The sequence below is a fragment of the Setaria italica genome, chromosome I (assembly GCF_000263155.2).
Source record: "Setaria italica strain Yugu1 chromosome I, Setaria_italica_v2.0, whole genome shotgun sequence".
NCBI lineage: Eukaryota > Viridiplantae > Streptophyta > Magnoliopsida > Poales > Poaceae > Setaria > Setaria italica.
The window spans coordinates 5,497,460-5,517,221 of record NC_028450.1 but is presented as its reverse complement, the minus strand read 5'-3'; the positions used below and the strand labels follow the sequence as shown (position 1 = coordinate 5,517,221).

General features: G+C 50.2%; 4 protein-coding genes and 1 long non-coding RNA gene across 5 annotated transcripts in view; 2 read left to right on the top strand and 3 right to left on the bottom strand.

Moving 5' to 3' along the window:
• Positions 1-278: 278 nt before the first annotated feature.
• On the bottom strand, positions 279-1,869 carry LOC101771121. The gene is made up of 5 exons (XR_002677533.1): positions 1,613-1,869; positions 1,322-1,431; positions 731-1,231; positions 530-574; positions 279-443 (listed from the first exon to the last, which is right to left on the bottom strand). It is a non-coding gene; the product is annotated as an uncharacterized LOC101771121 (long non-coding RNA).
• A 1,298-nt stretch (positions 1,870-3,167) lies between these two features.
• LOC101770724 (UPF0047 protein YjbQ) lies at positions 3,168-5,033 on the bottom strand. The gene is made up of 7 exons (XM_004951576.3): positions 4,763-5,033; positions 4,597-4,657; positions 4,004-4,098; positions 3,883-3,916; positions 3,756-3,810; positions 3,622-3,664; positions 3,168-3,454 (listed from the first exon to the last, which is right to left on the bottom strand). The coding sequence occupies exons 1-7, from the start codon at positions 4,835-4,837 to the stop codon at positions 3,383-3,385; spliced, it is 435 nt and encodes a 144-aa protein (XP_004951633.1). The 5' UTR covers positions 4,838-5,033; the 3' UTR covers positions 3,168-3,382.
• Positions 5,034-8,988: 3,955 nt separating this feature from the next.
• On the top strand, positions 8,989-12,445 carry LOC101770048 (protein TIC 21, chloroplastic). The gene is made up of 4 exons (XM_004951575.4): positions 8,989-9,309; positions 10,163-10,420; positions 10,718-10,915; positions 12,111-12,445. Exons 1-4 carry the CDS (start codon positions 9,034-9,036, stop codon positions 12,228-12,230), a joined length of 852 nt encoding a protein of 283 aa, XP_004951632.1. The 5' UTR covers positions 8,989-9,033; the 3' UTR covers positions 12,231-12,445.
• A 3,671-nt stretch (positions 12,446-16,116) lies between these two features.
• On the top strand, positions 16,117-17,417 carry LOC101769643 (transcription factor MYB44). Its single transcript, XM_004951573.2, has one exon. The coding sequence runs from the start codon at positions 16,241-16,243 to the stop codon at positions 17,144-17,146; it is 906 nt and encodes a 301-aa protein (XP_004951630.1). The 5' UTR covers positions 16,117-16,240; the 3' UTR covers positions 17,147-17,417.
• A 1,014-nt stretch (positions 17,418-18,431) lies between these two features.
• Positions 18,432-19,762, bottom strand: part of LOC101769241 (probable cinnamyl alcohol dehydrogenase) — a 3,839-nt gene continuing 2,508 nt past the window's right edge. Inside the window, exon 4 of the mRNA XM_004951572.3 lies at positions 18,432-19,401. Within this exon, the coding sequence (XP_004951629.1) occupies positions 18,729-19,401 (673 nt within the window). The 3' untranslated portion in view covers positions 18,432-18,728. The remainder of the gene's footprint in view (positions 19,402-19,762) is intronic.

The window sequence follows — 19,762 nt, the reverse complement described above, 5'->3', positions numbered from 1 at the left end:
ACAGAAGCCCCAATAATAGGCTATGCTGTCCAATTAATACAGAAATCTCGTGTATAGTCTCAAGTTTCCTCGATTGAGATATGCATGATCTTCTCTTTCTGCAGGTCACACAGACGCCGTACTTGCTGTATCTTTTAGCCCTGATGCAAAATGTTTGGCGAGTGGTTCAGGTGATACCTCTGTTCACTTTTGGGACCTTGATACACAGACTCCATTGTTCACATGCAAAGGTGAATGCTCCGTATCCTATCCTTGCTCGTGGGTTTGGGGGGGGGGGAGATCGGCAGAGTGCATGCAGAAGGCCACTCCGTCTTTTGACATCTGAACCGAGCAATCTATGATGTCGGCGGCATCTTTGATCGCCTCCTGGTAGGCAAGATCTGTGCTCCCAGCAAAGACACCGCCAGCCCCATTGTGGGTGATGATCAGCGGCCTGGTGTCCTCTACATTTGTATAGGGGGGGTAAGTACTAAGGATGATGATAATAAACTTACAAATGACGTCGTGATAGTAAACATCTATAGCTTACTTCCAGGAGGTGCTAGAGGATTGCCCTTAGAATGAGCCAAGCAAGCTGTAAAAAGCAAAACATTTAAGAGATTTTATTAACGAGCAAAAGAAGGTGAATTGCTATGATATTAGAGCATAATGTGCAGATCTCTATCATTTCCAAAGAAACATGAATTATTCAGGTTTTCTCCTTCCAATTCCAACATGGAATAGTTCTTACCAATAGCTCCTGATGCAGTGGGCGGGAAGTCCGTGAGCACACCGTCGACAGAGAAGTCTGGATTGTCTATGAACTGCAACTACTCTGCACTGGGATCATAGCTGTAGTTGTAACTTGTAGCGATATCATTGGCAAATCCAGACGCATAGACTTCGAGCCCCAGGGCATGCGCATCTTTGACCAAACTTGTGGATGGTGACAGGTACTGATCTTTGTTCAGTGGCCAGATGTAGGTCTTGGGGACAAGAATCCCGACCGCAAAATCCTTGATGGATTTCAGGTCTTTCAGGAGCTCCCCATATGTCTTCTTGGTTGAAGGCTCAATGACATCTTCATTGAGGAACCGGAAGGCCAGTTTCGTCTTGCTTTTCTTGAGTTTTCCACCCAGGCTTTTCAAGAAATAATCTCTGTCGAGGAGATGTAAGTGAGGCTAAATTCTTTTGGTAGTCCTAATATATAATCTTCAGTACTTAGTTTGTGCTCCAGAAAGAATGAATTGTACTGCAAAATGGAATATGAAGTTGTGTTAAATACGTTACATGGTAAAATAAGAAGAGAAAAGGCTCGTGAAATGACTGAAATCACATTTACCTGTACATTAAGCCATATTTGAGGGGGGCGGAGCTCAACAATATCATCAAGCGTGTACATTCCCATGGAGCCATCAAATGTGCTTGGGCGAGAAAAGATGTTCTGGATTACTGAGGAATGATCAAAGGACAGCATGTCAAGTCAGAAAAATTCCAACAGCAAAATGATACTTCAGAATCGTTAGTTCCATCTTATTTCCATCCTATTTTTTGGCAAAACTTCATCCATATGGATCAGGAATGTAGCATGGAATGTTTAGTTAGAAAGTAGTGATGGTTCTTTTCTGCTTACACGTGACGTTCTGAATCAGCTGGTCCGCGGTGAAATCTAGAGAGAACCAGCCATGGACATCTTCTCCCTGCACCTTGTATGTCTTTTCCATCTTGGGGAAGATCTCTGAGACTGTCGTCGAGTTGTCAAGGGTCAACCCTGTTTTGCAGAAGCCCGTGCTGTCGCTTGAGAATTGCAGATCGCAGAAGAGAACAACGTCAGGCAAGCTGGTCGACAAGGCAAACTGGTAGGCATACTGGCTTGAGTCAGGGAACAAGCCAGAGAATCCTCCTCGAGCTATGACTTGAGGGGGACGACCTGTAGGATGATATCACAAACATTAGGAGCTTGATGACATGGCGCTGCAATTGAACATCAGAGCGCTTGAGTCCAAATGCTAGAGTGCTTGAAAATCTTGATAGGTGAAATAATAAAAATAACAAAAAAAGAAAGAAATAGGAAATATGATACCGCTCAGAGTCTGCCATTTTGGCCCTGCTGGAGCATTTGAAGCAGCATTGGCTCCATGAAGCAGTAAGAGGATCAAAAACATGTGAGGATAGCTTGCTCCCATTTGTTCAGGAGGAGCACCCTGCATTACAGCACAATGTTGTGAGCTCCAGCAAAACGCACGTAACTATGCTCTACAAGGATGCGATGTAAATATTAAACAATAATCTGCTACTTTTTTTCCTAAAGAAAAGAGTCATCAGGCACTTCATGAATTCAGACAATAACCGGAGAAAAAAAAAAGAACAGCCATGCATAAACTAAGGAAGCGAGCAGCAGCAGCAAAGAATTAAGATAAAGATCAGAGAAAAAATATACTAACATTCAACGAACACGATTATTAGTTCAGGAGGGAGACAACCTTGCACCGCACATGAAATTTCAGACAAATCCAAGGTAAATTGAAATGTAAAGGTTTGATGACAGAAACGTACCTCACATGAAACTCCCAAGGAGAAAATTGAGAGAAGCTGTTCTCCGGCCCCACCGAGGCTAAGGTCTCGAGGCACCCTATATCAGATTGTGGAGAGGAGAGAAAGGAGGAGGTTTCCAGACAAGGGAAAACCTTCTAAAATTAGGTGGCTACTGAATGATGGCCACCTTTTAACAGGCTTAATTTAGAGCTCCAAATCACAAAAATAACTTGTTCCATATGCTCCTTTTCTCAAAGGGGAAGAAAAATTGAAATGGGTGAAGCGTCACGTACTGCATATATCTGGCTGGCTGTTTTCATCGGGGGACAAATTTTGACTCCTGAAACAAAACTAGCCGCTGCGTTTTTTTGTTGTAACTGATCGCCTATTGTTGTAACAGCAGCTTTCTTGACCTGCTTCTTGTTGAAGAAACAAAGCAGGCATTAAAAAAACACAGGTAAAATATTTTTCAAACATGTAACGTCACATTTTTTTTGGCAAAAACCTTTCTTCTGTAACTGCTCTCTTACGAAAGAAAGAAAGAATGTGATACTTTTTTCTTTCTGATTGTAGATTCACAAATTTCAAGGAAATGACAATTACTAAATCTGCGAAATATAGTGCATGATCACACAGAATTTTAAAAAAAAAACTTGAAAGATCAACAGCCTGGTAATGATCTCCTAAGCCAAGAATCACACAGGAAACAGTAACAGCAAACTTATTGGAATTTCTAGCTTCCATATATATGTTACAGTCAACCGTTCAACCCAGTACATGGTACACTTGAAACAGAGCCCTAATTTTACATCATTCAGGTCCAAATTGCATTTGCTCAATTTCCTGCCAGCATATAAGATCTTTCAAGTTAGACTCCGTTGAGAGTAATCACAATTTTGCGAGGGCTGGCATGATCACGGTGTTCGCACAGCCATATACCCTGGAACAGTTGAGTAAACACTAAGTAAGATTTGGCAATCTCAATACAGGCAGTTTATTATACTATTTAGATGGCTCCTATGAGCCTTTTAACCAATGCAAATTAGAATCGGGAACTAAGCTTGAATATCATATGATCAGCTGTGAAAGGATATGTGTTTCCTTTACCTGCCAAGTGCCCATATTGAGACGTCCATCAGTTATAGGAATCCTGCATAGAGCAACATGCAACCTGTTAATTCTTACACAGTAGAAGAACAACACAACGTGAGGGATGAAACAATGAGTGAGGGTACACATACGTCAGGGCACAACCAAACATTGACGATTTAATATGTGCTGGCATGTCATCAGGTCCTGCAATTAGAACCTAACTATTACAGTCTCATCATAAGGAGGGCAAAATAACACAGTGAAGACTTAACTAACCTTCCATAGTGTGCTTCCAAGGAGCATTGTGGCCCTGATAAGTGATAGCAATGAACATGTAATGAAGCAAGAATTCAATTGTGACCATTTAAATAAGAGGAGAAAAAATTGGGCCACTGACCTCTGGGACAATTCTGTTAAGGAAAGTTTCAGTGTCAGCCTGCACGTCAGAGTCATAGTTCTCATTGATGGTCAGGGAAGCGCTTGTGTGCTGCACTGCAGATCGAAGACAACTTCACTACCACTAAAATACAATTGACACCTGCTATCTACATGCTTGTCGGCTTATGAACATGCATGTCAATAGTGACAAACTGACAGTAAAAAAGGTCCACGACTTATAATAAAAATTACGCGAACTGCTCACATGATTACATGGCTACATTGAATTTCTTCCGTGCTATCATACCACAAATTAAATAAATTATGCCTAAGTACTCTTTGTAAGCACCATCAGTGTAAGATACCGCAAACAACCTAATACTACAGCTCATGTTGAAACTACAAATGATGATATAGTTCCAGCTGACTACATGGATCCATCCCCAAAATGCCATCAACACACAAATTCTACATATCAGCGTTTCATACAGAAACTATCTAGATCAACGGTACAGGTACAGCTGAGCTGACCATCAAATTACGGCATCAGGCGAGAAAAGGTGAACAAGGTAATGCCTAGGAATTGAGCAAGTAGATATGCGCGTCACGTACGGAAGAAATGAGCGAGCCCGCACTTGAACCCGGACAGGTCGCCCTCGATCTCCCTCAGAATCTGCAGCACCAGAAGGAACATCAAGGGGAATCTTAGTAGTAAGTACCAAGTACCACAAACCGCGAGGACGAGAAGCCGAGGGCGAGAGAGAGGAGCTGTTGGGACCTTGGGGGTGATGAGGTGGCAGCCGCGGCGCTGCGCGGGGATGACGACGGTCTTCTGGGCCCACTTGGCGGCCATGGAGCGGGGCGCGATGAGGGCGGGGGCAGGGGCGAGAGGACGGGACCGGGCGGCGCTGCTGGTTGCCTGATTGGGGGCACCTCACGGCGGCGAAGAGGCAACAGGAGCGTGGAGGTGGGGCGGCGTGGGCTTCTGGCCGCGTGGTGCCCCGTGTTGCGGCGGAACAACTGCGACACGGATTCGCGGCCGTCGGATGGATGGGAGAACGAACGGACGCGTGTCTTGCCTTGCGGTATCCCCGAAGTCATTTTTCTTCGAGCAAGGCCCTTTGTTCCTTTAGGATTAAGGGTGTATTTGATACACCCCAGTACCTGTCACATCAGATGTTTGGATGTTAATTAGAAGTACTAAATATGGATTAATTACAAAAATAATTGCACAGATGGAGTCTAATTCGCGAGACGAATCTATTAAACCTAATTAGTCCATGATTTGACAATGTAGTGCTATAGTAACCATTTGCTAATGACGGATTAATTAGGTTTAATAGATTCATCTCGCGAATTAGCACAGGGTTCCGCAATTAGTTTTATAATTAGCTTATGTTTAGTCCTCCTAATTAGCATCCAAACATTCGATGTGACACTGCTAAAGTTTAGCACCTACTATCCAAACACCCCTTAAACTAAACTTTAATCCCCTTTAGTCAGGACTAAAGTTTAGTCCCCCTATTAAGTTCTAGTGACTAAAGGGCATTAAATGAGTTGAACAATGACCAACTTGCCTCTAATCATTGCTGCCCCTGCCCTTCTTCCTTCTCTGCCTCCCCACGCAGGCACGCATAGCACACGCGCAAGCGGCGGCGCAGGGGCTGGGCAGCGGCCCGGCGAGGGGCGGGGCAGCGGCACGGCGAGCGACCGGCAGGCCAGGGGCGGCGAGGGCTGGCGGCGGGGCGGGCGGGAGCGGTCGGCGGGCTGGGAGTGGCAGCGGGTGGCCGGCGGCGGGGCGGGTGCCAGGGAGGGCAGGGGCCGGCGGCGGACGGGTAGTCGGGGGGGGGGGGGCGGGAGCCGGCGGCGAGGCAGGTGACCGAGGATGGCAGGGGCTGGCGGCGGGATGGGTGGGGTGCGGGGTGGAGCTGGTCACGGACGGGGCATTAATGAGGGGTATAGGGTGTTCAGGGTACCTTTAGTCCCCATAAGGAACCCCTTTTAGTCACCCTGTTTAGTATTTTAGGGACTAAAAGGGACTAAACTTTTGTCCTTTAAGTTCAGCAAGGTCAAACCAAACAGGACCTCAGTAAATATTCTTCTTTCACAAAGTTCCTTTTCTACTATCTCCATACCATTTAATTAATTTCAACATTTTCTGCTATTCGGCCTCGTGAATATTGCATCTTAATTTGCTTCAGTATTTGAAGAGGCAAAATATTTGTGTGATGTAATCATGTAACTGAGGCAAACATGTAAGTAGCCGAAGCGAAATGTCCAGCATCAAACTCAACTCACGAAGACATCGACATGGGATTCAAGTTAGATACCAAAGTGAGGAGGTAGAACATAACCACCTGACTGTAATTAGTAACTATGTCACTATAAAAAGGTTTCCTACGAATTATTGCTATAAACTATTTAGTATGTGACTATTGTTTATACATGAAAAGGCATCGAAAAGTTCTTTGCTGCTTTTTTATCTATTTGTCGCCTTTTATTGATCTTTCTTGCATGTTAACAACCTTATGGCATCAAGAAAAGTGGGGTATCTCTTTCCCACTTGCTGGTTCTCTTAGTCTATGCATAGTATGGTTTATGGCATGGGCGGAGCCATGTGGATGCATGGGTAGTCACGAATTTGGTGAAAAATTGAGTATGTGTATGATTTATGCATGTGTATAACTTATGTGATGTTAAATTATGTCCTTCTTAGCTTCCTATTCCACCAGCCGTAAGGTCCCAAATTAGTAGCAAACAAACTAATAACAATTCAGCTCGCCTCTCACTCTCTCCAATCTCGGTCACGCAGGCAGTAACATCGGCAATTAGGCATGAGTCATTGCCGTCTCCGACCGCAATTCCCTACTGATGTATACTCTAACCGCTTGGTGCAACAGTGGGGCAGCATCATGGAGACTTGGCAAGGCCTCGATATAGTTAGGTCCTCACTGTTGCCATGTCGAGGGCTCTATACTCTAAATGTTAGGAGAAGCGTCGTACAGTATAGCCTAGCTAGTAGCAACCACACCAAGGCAAGCACCACTCACCAGCATTTGGTGAGGATTATCCATCAGTTCTCAATCCAACTTTACACTTCCTAATTCTTTTTATACCGTTGATATAGGATGGAATATCATTCAATCCTGTCGATATAGAAATTTTGGTTAACCTTGCTCAGTTTTATCCAAATGATTTCTTAAGTTTAGTGATGAGCATCTTCTTTGTTTCAACTCAAAAATTTAATTATGCTTGTTGAAACAAAGAAGATGTGTACAAGCTTTTGTTCTAGTACTTCTGGTAGGAACTGCTAGTTTTTGAAAGATTGATTTCCTGCATGAACTATGTGAAGAATAAATTGAGAACTAATACGGGAATTCAATACTTGAAAGATTGATGGGTTTTGTTGAAACAAAGAAGCACACCAAATAGGATGTTGTATACAAGGCTTTTGTTCTAGTACTTCCGGTAGGAACTGCTAGTATTTGAAAGATTGATTTCCTACCTGAACTATGTGAAGAATAAATTGAGAACTAATACGGGAATTCAATACTTGAAAGATTGATTGGTCACATTTTCGTTGAGAATGAATTCGTTTTTCAAACTATGGATTTAATGAAATTGTACCTTGAGTTATATTATTATGGATCTTTTGTACTTTATCATTGGTCGATCTAACTTAAGAAATGGGAATACCCAACTTCAAAATCTTGGCTCCGCCACTGGTTTATGGGCTTTCAAAATTCAAAGTGGATCTTCATCTTTCCATTGCTAGTCATAAAACTCTTTTGCCCTTTTTAAAAGTGATTCCAACATAATCTTCAAATACAATTTTATCTAGTAAATTTTATAAGAGTATTCCAATGTACTTAGCAGCATAAAACACAGTTAGGGGCTAAAAGTTGAATAAACTTTTTATGCTTCTTAAAAAGAGCTATCTAAAATTGCATGTTATTTATTATTATTATTATTAATACAAAGATATACGACTCTCTTGCGTATTTGAGAAAAAATATCAAATGATATATTTATAAGGTGGGGAGGTGATTAGAATCATATGATGCATCACAACTTGTAAAGGCCAGTTTGAATGTAGAGTACTGTTTGTGTTTTAGAAAAAAATACCATGTTCTATTGAAATAGTTTGGTTTTAGAAAGACATTGAGTATTTGGATGCTACGTAAACATTGCAGCTTTGAAAACCATGGTATTACTAAAAAGTGTAGCATGTTTAGAGCTTTAGAAACTTCAATGTAGACTTTTTTTCTTCTAAATATGGTTTTGCATGGCTTCTAAAATTAGTGAAATCGGAAAAGTGAAAAGTTTCTCACAAAACATAGTTAATTGGGCCGAAAGGCTAGTTCTATGATCTATTTAGGTTGAACGTCCCGCCATGTTTTCCACATTTAACCTACTCATTGTCGTATTTACGGACAAATTCGGAAATGGGACAGGAAGTGGGGGAGGGTCTATCACGCCCATTTTTGCGGAATCCTATTTTTAGTCAGGATGAACCTGTATTTATCCCGTATTTAATAAATTCAGGATAGACTTAATATGCATTAGTATATACCTAGCTCTAACTCAATATTCTTATGGTCCAAGAGTTTCTGAAAGATCATTAGTATAAGAGTCCTTAGAGGTAAAAAACATGTTTGGCAACTAGTAAGAAAAAAACCAACAATGTCGTGTGCTTGCGTGTTCCCGTTTAAGTACCCAGTTTCCGTCCATTTTCGTAGTCCTGTCGCTCCCAGCTATTCCGAATCGGTCCTATATTTGGTGATGAAATGTGGGAGCGGACGAGAGAAAGGTTTTCCCTGTCCGTTTATGTCCGTTTTCATCCCTAGTCTGTATGGGCCGACATCAAATTGAAACTTGTGGCAGACAGAGCAAATATCAAAAGCATATGCTATCTCTTTATCAGGGACCGAGCGCTGGCAGCCTCCCAGTTACTTTACAACGTGTGGTCCAAGGTGCTCATGAAAATCACAAATTTGAGGGGGGTTTATGCAATAGAGCGTCAGAAGGGGATAGCATCGCCATCGCAAAATGCAGGCGCTCCTACTCCCCGCGCGGTCCGCGCCGCCGCCGCCGGCGGTGGCGGCGTCGATGCTTCGGCAGCACGCGGTTTCCGCATCCGCGTGTGCGTCGCAGGCCCGCCGCCCGCTACCCGGCTCCGCCGGTCGCCTAAGATGTGGGGTCCGCGAAAGCACTCGGCGGCGCCTCACAGCGGCGGCGGCGGCGGCGTCCTCATCCTCATCGGGACCAATCTACCCGACGCCCCCACCAACAGAGGAGGAGGTGGAGCGGGTCAAGCTCGAGCAGGTTCTTTGCTGGTTCCTTCTCTGACTTTGATCTATCGATTCGACGCCTCGTGCTGTGCTCTGTGGATGAAGTAGGGTATATGCAATTATGCCACTGTTTTATTGGGAAATTGTGTGCTTCCTGGCAGCATTGGTGAGATTTTGGGGCTCGAATCAAGAATTGTAGTTAGCTGCGGACTACTTTGATGGTTACTTGTTTAAGGAAATGCACTTGGGCAGAATGGATTTTTGGGCACTGGGAGCTGTGCTTTTATGTTTCGTTTATAGAGGAATTGTGGAGAAGGAATGCAAACAAAATTGTAGGGAGCTATTTAAGGGTATATCTTTGTTGGTAGTTCAGTACTTAATCATTCTCCACTCTCCACAGTGGCGTTGCCTTGTTATCAGAGTCAACCATTGCTCATCAGTGATTTTGAACATGTGCATAATTTCTGTTTGAAACTTTTCCTCCATCACTTGTTCTTTCCAATTGAGAGGCATCTTATTACAAAATATACTTTTTTTTTACGAAAACATTACAAAATATACTTTCTATTTACTGAAGGCTCCATGCTCTTATTACGACTTCATAATTCATACCTTCTGGTACTGATGCTCCCGTTTAAATAACTGACATGAACAGCATACTTTTAACTCCTATTTGATTTAACGGAGCTTTAATAAACTGCCGTCTTCAAGTATAGTGTGCTGGCTAACCTGTGCAATCTTTTTGTTTGAATTAAGTTGTTTTTACATGGTGATGTGGTTAAATTGGTTGTGTGTTTTCTTGCTCGTCTCTAAATGGTCTAGAACATGTGCCGTGGTTCTGAATTATTGGTCTTTCTCTGTTTCTTTTTTATGAACTGACTGGACAGGTTAAGAAGAGGCTAGAGAAAACAGCAAGGTATTTCAAGAATTTGGGTACCCTAGGATTCTGGTCCCAGTTGGTGTGCACAATTGTTTCTGGTGGAATTTTGTCGTTCTCCACGGTTGCGATGGGGAAGGTGACTGCACCCTTCACATTCTATGCGACTGCTGCTGGTATTGCTGCTGCTTTTGTTTCAGTCTTCTGGTCATTTGGTTATATTCGTCTCTCTGAAAGGCTTAGAAGAACGGCAAAAGAACCTGCTAAGGTAATCTTTTTTCTCAACTGCTCCCTACTCGTACATTTTTAGCAGCAATACCAAAACCATTTCACATGAAAGAACCACATTGCATCTCCTTGCACACTTGCTCTGACTATTGCCATTCCTTCTAACTGTCATTTGATAACTGAACTGGTATTTTCACATCATGTTATTCATCACAAAGATAACTTGTGGCTATTTTTAGTCTGATTGTGTATTTTAGATAAGTTCGCATAGCAAGCTTGATATGCTTATTCAGATATGCTTTTGAAACTTAAAATGAAATTGTAAATTTCTCTCCAGGCTCCCCCACGCGCCGATGTTGTCAGGAGTCTCAAAAATGGCATTCTGCTTAATATGCTCGGGATGGGCGCTGCTGTTCTGGGGATGCAGGCGACTGTTGGTGCTTTGGTAGCAAAAGCTCTCACAACCTCTACAGTACCGTATCAGGCTGCCCCTGGCCAAAGCCCTGTTTTATCTATAGATGTTTTCCTAGTCCAGGTACTTGCTTGTTTACTAATTTTACCATTTGGCGCAAATCATTCTCTCATAAAAAACTGCACCCAGTCCGGTGGTGCTATTCTCTTGTTTTCAGCATTATCCTATGCAGCCTTTGTGACCTTGACTATCTGACTACTGCACTTAACGTCATCAGTTCATCTTACCTCAAAAGAATTCATCCATAGAGTTCACTAAATGTTTGGGTAGTGAAATCACATCTCCAATATGTACCATTCATCATTTACTTCCTAGCATCTTTTTTTTTTTCTCGATAGATTTTTATCATAATCCCTTTGGTGTACACAGTAAAATGGTACAGCACCCGCATGTGAAAGGAATCCTCACATACAGGAATAACACCAAAATTAATTCAGCCTGGAACCTGACAATGCAAGTAACTGTAGGATTCAGAAATCAGAATCCTGCAGACAATCACCTATTCAGAATCAGTAATCATAGTAGAAATCACTGGGCAGCAGAAAGAGTTGTAAATTTTGTTACCAGTTTGCATTAGTAACATACCAGTGGTTGTTCGTTCAGTTATGCCTACCATCCTAGTTCACTAAATGTTTGGGTAGTGGAAGCAAATCTCCAATGTACAGCGTTTTATCATTTTCTTCCGAGCATTCTTTTTCTTGTTACATTTTTTATCACAATCCCTTGGTCTGCATAGTAAATGGTACATCACCCACATGTGAAAGGCATCCTCACATATATAGGAACACATGTTAGGTAGAGATTGCTGCTGCAGCGCTGCGGCTGCAGCTGCAACAGCCAACTGAGCAGCTTGAGGCTGAGCTGTGGGCCTGTTGCCCCGTGCAGCTGCAGCTGTTTGTGCAGCCAGCACACTGATTCTGATAGCTGAATAGGTGCTTGTGCAGCTGCAGAAATCACACTGAATCCTGTGCAGAAATCACACTGATTTCTGCACATGTTTCTTTGTGTTCCTATTCACACTGAACTGTGCAGAAATCACACTGATTCCGAATCCTGCAGACATCACCTATTCAGAATCAGTAATCATAGTAGAAGAAATCATTGGGCAGCACAAACAGTTGTAATGGTTACCAGTTTTGCATTAGTATCATACCAGTGGTTGTTTCAGTTGTGCCTACCATCCTAGTCTGTCATTACAATAGCCACGTTATGATGCTCTACTACTACTAATTTTTGCCATTTGTGACCCCATGAGCAGGCTTCGGCGAACACCATCCTGTCGCACTTCCTGGGGCTCGCGAGCTCCCTTGAGCTGCTGCGCTCGGTGTCGTTGCCCCCAGCGGAAGCCGCCCCGGCCCCTGCCCCTGCGCGGGCCTGAGCACATTCCGACCATGCCGAGCAAGAAAGAGATCTGCATTCCTGGGGCTCTGCACCTGTTGTTCCTTTTTGTATGTAAGAACTAGCATCAGGCTGACGCATCGATGCTTTTGGGTTTAATTTTAAACCAACGTGTTCCCGTATTTTTCGTGGCGCGAGCCTTCGCACAAGTAATTACATGTGGCTCTAGTGATGGGCTGGTTCGTTTGCTTGTCACTGTACCTGTGTCCTAGCATGCGTTTGCCTTTGGAACGATGTGCGTTGGGTTGGAGCTGATCTCTTTTTTGATTGGAGTCCACCCATCTCGTGTTTGGATGAGAGGGATGGGTTAGATCAATTTTTTGTTTGATGGGAGGGATTGAGAAAGTTGGGATGGATGGCATTTTAAAACCGTTAGCAATGGGTCCTACCTGTCAGCTGCGGGACCCATATGTCATGCACTTCTCTCTTTTTTTTACCCGCGGCCTCCTCCCCACCCCCCCGCCGGCCCCCGCCCGGCGACGCCGCCTCCTCCCCTTCCCGCGCGGTGCCGCTTCCTTCCCGCTTTGCGCCGGCCCCCGCTTCCTCCACGCCTAGCGCCGGCACCTGCCTCCTCCCCGCTCGCCACTGCCTCATCCATGCCGCCTACCTCCTCGACGGCGAGCCCGGGGTGCGCGTCCCGGAGCTCGGCGATGCCGCCTCCTCCCTGCCCCGCGTCAGCCCTCGCCTCCTCCCCGCATGTCTCGAAGCCTGGCGATCGAGGGAGGCGACGAGCGCGCCGGCGCGCGGGCGACCGAGGGCGGGCAGGACGGGGAGGTGAGGAGGGAGGCGGCGAGCACGGAGACGGAGAAGGCACGACATCCATCTAGGTCGGCGTGGTCCGTCATTCTGGAGGAATGCAGCGGATCTGAATCTCGTGGGAATATTTCCATCTGGGTTGGATCCAACTCACATCATTTTTCAACCAAACGCGGAACAACGTGGGTTGAACCCGTTCCGATCCACTCCAACCCAATAACCAAACACAGGTTTAGTTAGCTGGTCTCAACCTGGAGCGATGTGTGGGGAGTACAAGCGGGCCTGGTGGGCCTCGCGATGACGAACACCACTAGTCCACTACTATGCAGCTGCCGCACGCAAGGAAGGAGCCCGCCCGCTCCCTCCGTGCCACACTGCCGCTGCCCGTGCCGGCAGCCCGGCAACGGAGGCGGTTACGGCCAGGCAACCAATGATGCGTAGGCTCCTCCGTCTTTCCGCTCCGTCCGTGGCAGCCCCCGCGTCCTCCCGGTTGTCCGGTTGCGGGGCGCTGGAATCCGCGACCGCGAGCCCGTGTGCGGCCAGCCTCGCACGCGCAACACATTGCTCGCCGGTCTCGCCCTGGCCTTGGCCGGAGATATCCCGGATCCCACACGGCGGGCACGGCGGATCGCGTGCGGTCGGGTTGGTCCGGCCACTCCGGCGACGTGGCGCTCGCACGCTTGCTCCGTACGCTCCCCGGTCTCGGCCGGGCCTGGACCTCTTGCGCCTAAACAAAGCCGCACGGCCGTTTGGTGCGAGGGCAGGCGCGATCCGCCGGGGATTCGCGGCGTGGGTTGGCGTCAAGAGCGTCGGAGGGAGGCGAGCGCCGCCACACTTTTTGCCAGCTCGGCGATAAACAAACAACACGATCATGCATTCATGCCAGCAGCAACGGCACGGACGGATCGGAGGGGGGGCCATGCAAATGCCGATGCCACGGATCGGGAGCGAAGGTGCAAGGAAGCTGCCTGCCGCCTGCGCCCGTAACCGAAACGGGTGGGGAGGTTGGTCGGCCTGGTCGCCATGGATCTGGCTCCTCCCGCTCTAGGAGTATTCTATTGCGGAACGGGATCTTGGCCTGAGGGAGCCGCAGGGTACAGTGCGGTGGTACAGTACCGGCCGGTGTCGGTGCGGTGGGAGGCCGTTAAAGCCGCGCCAGCCAGCCTGGCCCTGCGCCTCCCCAGATCCACGTCCCCACCCCCCTCCGATGCCGATGCGATGCTGCTGCCGCCTCCTCTGACTTCCTCACCCTCTCCCTCTCCCCTGCTTTCTTTTCCTCTCTTCCTTTCTATCTCTCCTGCTTTCATTGGGGCGTTCGAGGCCCACGGCTGTCGTCTTCCGCGGCCCGCGACGTGTCCGCGCCGTACGCGTACGTGGAGCCGCCTCTCGCGTGCACCCGCGACGGCGTGCGTTGCATCTGCACGCGATCGCGGGGCGCTTGCTTCTCTTCGCTTTGCTTCGCTGTGCTGCTCCCCGTGGCGGTGGTGGTGCTGGTGGTTGCTGGAGACTGGGAGGAGTAGTCAATGCTCCCTGTACGGTGCGCTCCACCGGTCGTCTCCGGGCAGCCGCTGCCGCCGCTGCGCTGCGACCCGGACGGTTGCACGTACGTACTAGGCAGTTTTACTCTAACCGTGACCATCTTTTCCTCCAACTGACGACACCGTGAAAGCCTCCTTTCTTTACCCGTCGGGGTACCAGACGACGCGTCGCCAGCTCGTCAGTCGTCACGGCCGCTGCTTTTGCATCATCGCATCAGACTTACTCCACCACGAACATGGCTACAGATCTACAGTCAGTGCAGTAACAGAAGACTAACAGTGACCACGTTCGCTGTCACGGCGATCCATCCGTTCCAACGGCGGGTAACAATGGAGCACGTTTCTTTATCCTCTCCAGCAGCAGCAGCAGCAGCAGTGGGTTCCAGCTCCCCCGGCCGTACGAGTACGACCCACCCGTGGCGCGGCGCGTCAGAGGCAGCGGGGCAGCGGCGGTGAGCAGGCGCACGTACACGGAGACACCTGGGCCGCGGGAAGCTGAGCTGTGCCCATAACTGCCATGCCTCCCTCCACGAAATCGCGCCGGTTTTTATTGCCCCGCCCCACCCCACCCCGAGAGATTGCGCTCCAGCCTGGCCACCGGCCCCACCACCCCGCAAACCGCCGCGCCCTTCCCCCCTATCCTTTCCCCTGTCGCCTTCCGCCCCAACCCCCCGCCACCACCATCCCCCACGTGCTCCCTCGCTGTCCCGTGGGACTTCATCCCATCCGGCCCGAGCTGTCAGTGGCGGTGGGTGCCGCGTCGGCGCGGGTCGCGCGGGAGGGGGAGGCCCCCCCACCACAAACCGTCGCGCACAGCGGTCGTACTGTCCGGCTTGTACACATGTACGGGCGTGGCGGGGCCCACCGCCCGGCGACCCGTCATCAATTCGGCGGGATGGGCCGCGGGTTGGGTACACACCGTGCCGCTGCGGCTTGCATCGCATCCCATGCATGATTTGATTCCAGCTCCAAGGGGGATGGATGGATGGGGTTGGATGGATTTGGGATGCGAACTCCCGCGGCCACCGGATGAGCACATCGCCGCGGCCTGTGGTCTGTTTCCGTTTGTAGGGCATCGTTTTTTGTGCGAATAAAAAATACGAACATTCCGCAAACGAAATGGATTACACATTTGGCCATTTGAACGCTAGTGGAAGTAGAAATCTAAAATGCAGCGTGCAAAAGCAACAGAAACGTGTAGTGATACAGAGCTGTAACGAACACTCCAACGAGTGGAGTTAATTTTAACCCGATTGATAGCTGGACAGATTTTTAACGTACTCCTGCGTTTGACGGTACGGAACCCCGGAAACAAAACAACAATTCAAAATTCAAACCGCCCGGGGGGACCCCATGATTAACAGCCAAACGGCCTCGATCCCGTCCGCTCCGCGGCCTCGCATCCCCACCTCCATGTGGGACCACACCACCACCGACCCCACCCGCCATTGGGGCGGCGAAAACGAGCGTGAGGTGGCACCTCGCCAGCTGTAACCCGGTGACCAGCCACCGGCCGTTCCCGGTCACCCCTCCCTCCCCGTCTCTCCCCGGCTATATAAGCCCCCCGGCCTCTCCTTCCCCTTCCTCCAGCCACGGATCGAGACGTCCCAATCGAGCTGCTTGCTAACCAGTAATCACACAATCTCACGCACCGCCATTGCCAGCAGCAGCTGCAGCGAATCAGTGTGTCAGGGCGATGGGAGTGGGGTCGGAGTGCGACAGGATAAAGGGCCCCTGGAGCCCCGAGGAGGACGAGGCGCTGCGGCGGCTGGTGGAGCGTCACGGCGCGCGGAACTGGACGGCGATCGGGCGGGGCATCCCGGGCCGGTCGGGCAAGTCGTGCCGGCTGCGGTGGTGCAACCAGCTGTCGCCGCAGGTGGAGCGGCGGCCCTTCACCCCCGAGGAGGACGCCGCGATCCTGGCGGCGCACGCACGGCTCGGCAACCGGTGGGCCGCCATCGCGCGCCTGCTCCCCGGCCGCACCGACAACGCCGTGAAGAACCACTGGAACTCGTCGCTCAAGCGGAAGCTCTCCACCGCCACCACGGCGGCGGCGGAGGAGGAGGGGCCCGAAGCTGAGCGGCCGTGCAAGCGTGCAAGCCCCGGGCCGGGGAGCCCGACGGGGTCGGAGCGCAGCGAGCTCAGCCACGGCTCCGGCGGCGGCGCGCAGGTGTTCCGCCCCGTCCCGCGCGCGGGCGGGTTCGACGCCATCACCGCCGCGGACGCGCGCCCGCGCCCTCCCCCGCCGCCGCCGTCGCGGGACGAGGACCCGCTCACCTCGCTCTCCCTCTCGCTGCCGGGGCTGGACCAGGCGTCGCCGGGGTTCCACCACGACAGCGCCCGGAGCCACTTCCAGGAGCTCTCCCCCTCGCGCTCCCCGTCGCCGCCGTCCCCCTCCTCCTCCGCCGCGTACCCGTTCAGCGGCGAGCTGGTGGCGGCGATGCAGGAGATGATCCGGGCCGAGGTCCGCAGGTACATGTCCGGCACGGGGCTCCGCGCCGGGTGCGGCGCCGGGGCCGTGGGCGAGGCGTGCATCGTGGAGGGCGTGATGCGCGCCGCCGCGGAGCGCGTCGGCGCCACCGTCGTCGTCACCCGGCCGTAGGGAAACCGAATCAGATCGAATCAATGCGAAGCATTGTGTTAATCAAGATCCGATCCCTGTGTAGCAGTACTACTAGTAGTTGTTCTCGTGGCCGTTGTATGTAGGAGGAGCTCTGCTCGCTGTTTATTCTTCGGCATCCGGCCGCTCTGAATTCACAAGGAAGGAAACAGAGCGGCGGCGGAAGCCGGAAAGGTGGAAATGGAAGAGGAGGTCGGCAGTAATCGAGCCTGCCGTTTCTTTACTTGAATGTGGTCACGGTTTGTTCGAAAAAGGAGGTGCTGTGAGTGAGATGCGCCCAAAACCTGCAGGTTCAGATCTGCTCGGATTTGGAGCAAGCCCATCTGTTCCGGGTGTTCCCACCCACATTGCGGCACGCCTGCGAGCGCAACCGAACAAAACGGGCAGGCAGATCCGTGCCGCGTTGCAGAACGGCAACCCGTCCATTGTTCACACGAACGGCTCTTAATGATGCTCAAAACCGTCGATGCATTTATGGGATTGTTATGCTCGAATCCAATGGTTTTTTTCTACGCAATTCCGATGAAATTTGTTGGGTTCCATCGCATACAGGCGAAGCTGAATGAACTGGGCTCGTCCCATCAGTGGAGCTGAGTTTATTATGAACTGTCTCGCAATCAAGTGAGCGCAGGACGGGCAGCAGCGGCCGATCGCTGGTAGCGACAACCAGCAGGTGCGCAGTATCAGCTATAGGAGTGGCGTGGCGGGCAGCCGGCAGTGAGCTGGTGTGGTGAGGAGCGAGGGAGGACGCCGCTCGCAGCAGCAGCCAGCTGTTTCTGGGGCCTTAACACCCCTGCGCAGGACAGTAATGAGAGGGCGATGCAACGCAGCCGGCCCCCCACCCGGCCGGACTTGAAGAGGATGGGTTCTCGTGGTGCCTGCGCATCCTCCTGTGCGTGCGTGCCCACTGAGGGCTGCTGGCTGCTGCTGCTGCTGCGAGGCGCTCTGCGGCCTAGCAAATCAGGGCAGGGAGACGGCGGCGGCGGCGGCGGCGTGCCGGCGAGGCGTTTGCGCCTTCGCCTGCCTGCCTCTCTTCTGGAGGCAGGACCGAGCTGGAACGTAGGCCTGATTTCGATCACGCTGGGCTTAGAAATTGGTACCAACTCTCTTCTTCTGGTCAAGCCGGATTACTTACTGTGGCCCAGTACGAAGCGGCCTAGTGTACTTCCAGCGGTCCAGCCCATTGCGACAGATGCAGTGGCACTTTTTTTTTTTTGTACAAACGGCCGACAAAAAGTTTAGCACAAACACGCAACGCCAGAAACACTAGATACAGGCATACTCTAAGTATACTACATAGGAGTAGTTTTTTTATAGGAATAATATTACATAGTTATTTGGCCTGAGAACAACTCGAGCATCCACCATCCCGTCTGCAAGCTGATGCCGATCGAACAAACTCTCTCTGTGCCAGCAATTCAGCTGCAGCGGTCACTCGCCCTTCGCCAAGCCCAGAAGGCCAGAACACACACAACTCAGCCCAAGGAAGCAGAAAGCCCACGCACACCTCGACACACGAGACCGACACAGCCTCACGGTCCACGCGCACACACGGCACCGTCAATCAGTTGCTCGGCGCCTCCGCCGCCGCCACGGCCTCCTCGATGTTGCTCCCGGCGACGTCGACGACGAAGCGGTAGCGGACGTCGTTGCGCTCCAGCCGCTCGAGCGCCTCGTTCACGTACCCCATCTTGACCACCTCGATCTGGGAGGTGAGCCCCTTGTCGACGCAGAACTGCAGCGTCTCGGCGGTCTCCTCCACGCTGCCGATGAAGCTGCCCGTGATCGACTTGCGGCCCAGCATCACCATGGGGGACACGAAGCTCAGCGGCTCGCCGATGACGCCCAGCAGCACGTGCTTGCCGTCCATCTTCAGCAGCGCCAGGTACGGCTCCAGCGGGTGGTGCACGGGCACCGTGTCGATGATGTAGTCCAGCGAGTCGGCGGCGCCCGCCATGGCGTCGCCGTCCGAGCTCACCAGGTACGCGTCCGCGCCCAGGTGATCCATCGCCTCCGCGCGCTTCCGGGACGACGAGCTGATCACCGTCACGTGGTGGCCCATGGCCTTGGCCACCTTCACGCCCATGTGGCCCACGCCGCCGAGGCCCAGGATGCCGCCGCGGAGGCCGGGGGTCGTCAGCCCGAAGTGCTTTAGTGGGCTGTACACCGTCACGCCCGCGCATAGCAGCGGCGCCGCCTGCTCCGGCGCCAGACCCGCCGGGATCTTCACCACGAACCTGCACGTGAATCGATATTTTTATAGATACATTGCTAGATAACTATGTATATATTATGTCTAGATTTGTAAATGCTATGTACCTATAAAAGATAAAATGAATAGTAATTTAGGACGGAGGGAATATAAATTATAATCTTCAACTCGATCAACACAGAGATCGGTAATTGTTACCAAATTCAATAGCTAGGAGTTACTGTCTATCATAATTCACATATATCAAAAGAAAAATTGATATTTCATACTGTAGATGGATGGGGAACGTATCTGGTGCAAACCATCTACCCGTACAACCTTTGAAACTATGAATCAAGGCTACAAGATGCTAATCCAATGAATAATTGCACCATCTACCCCGTGCA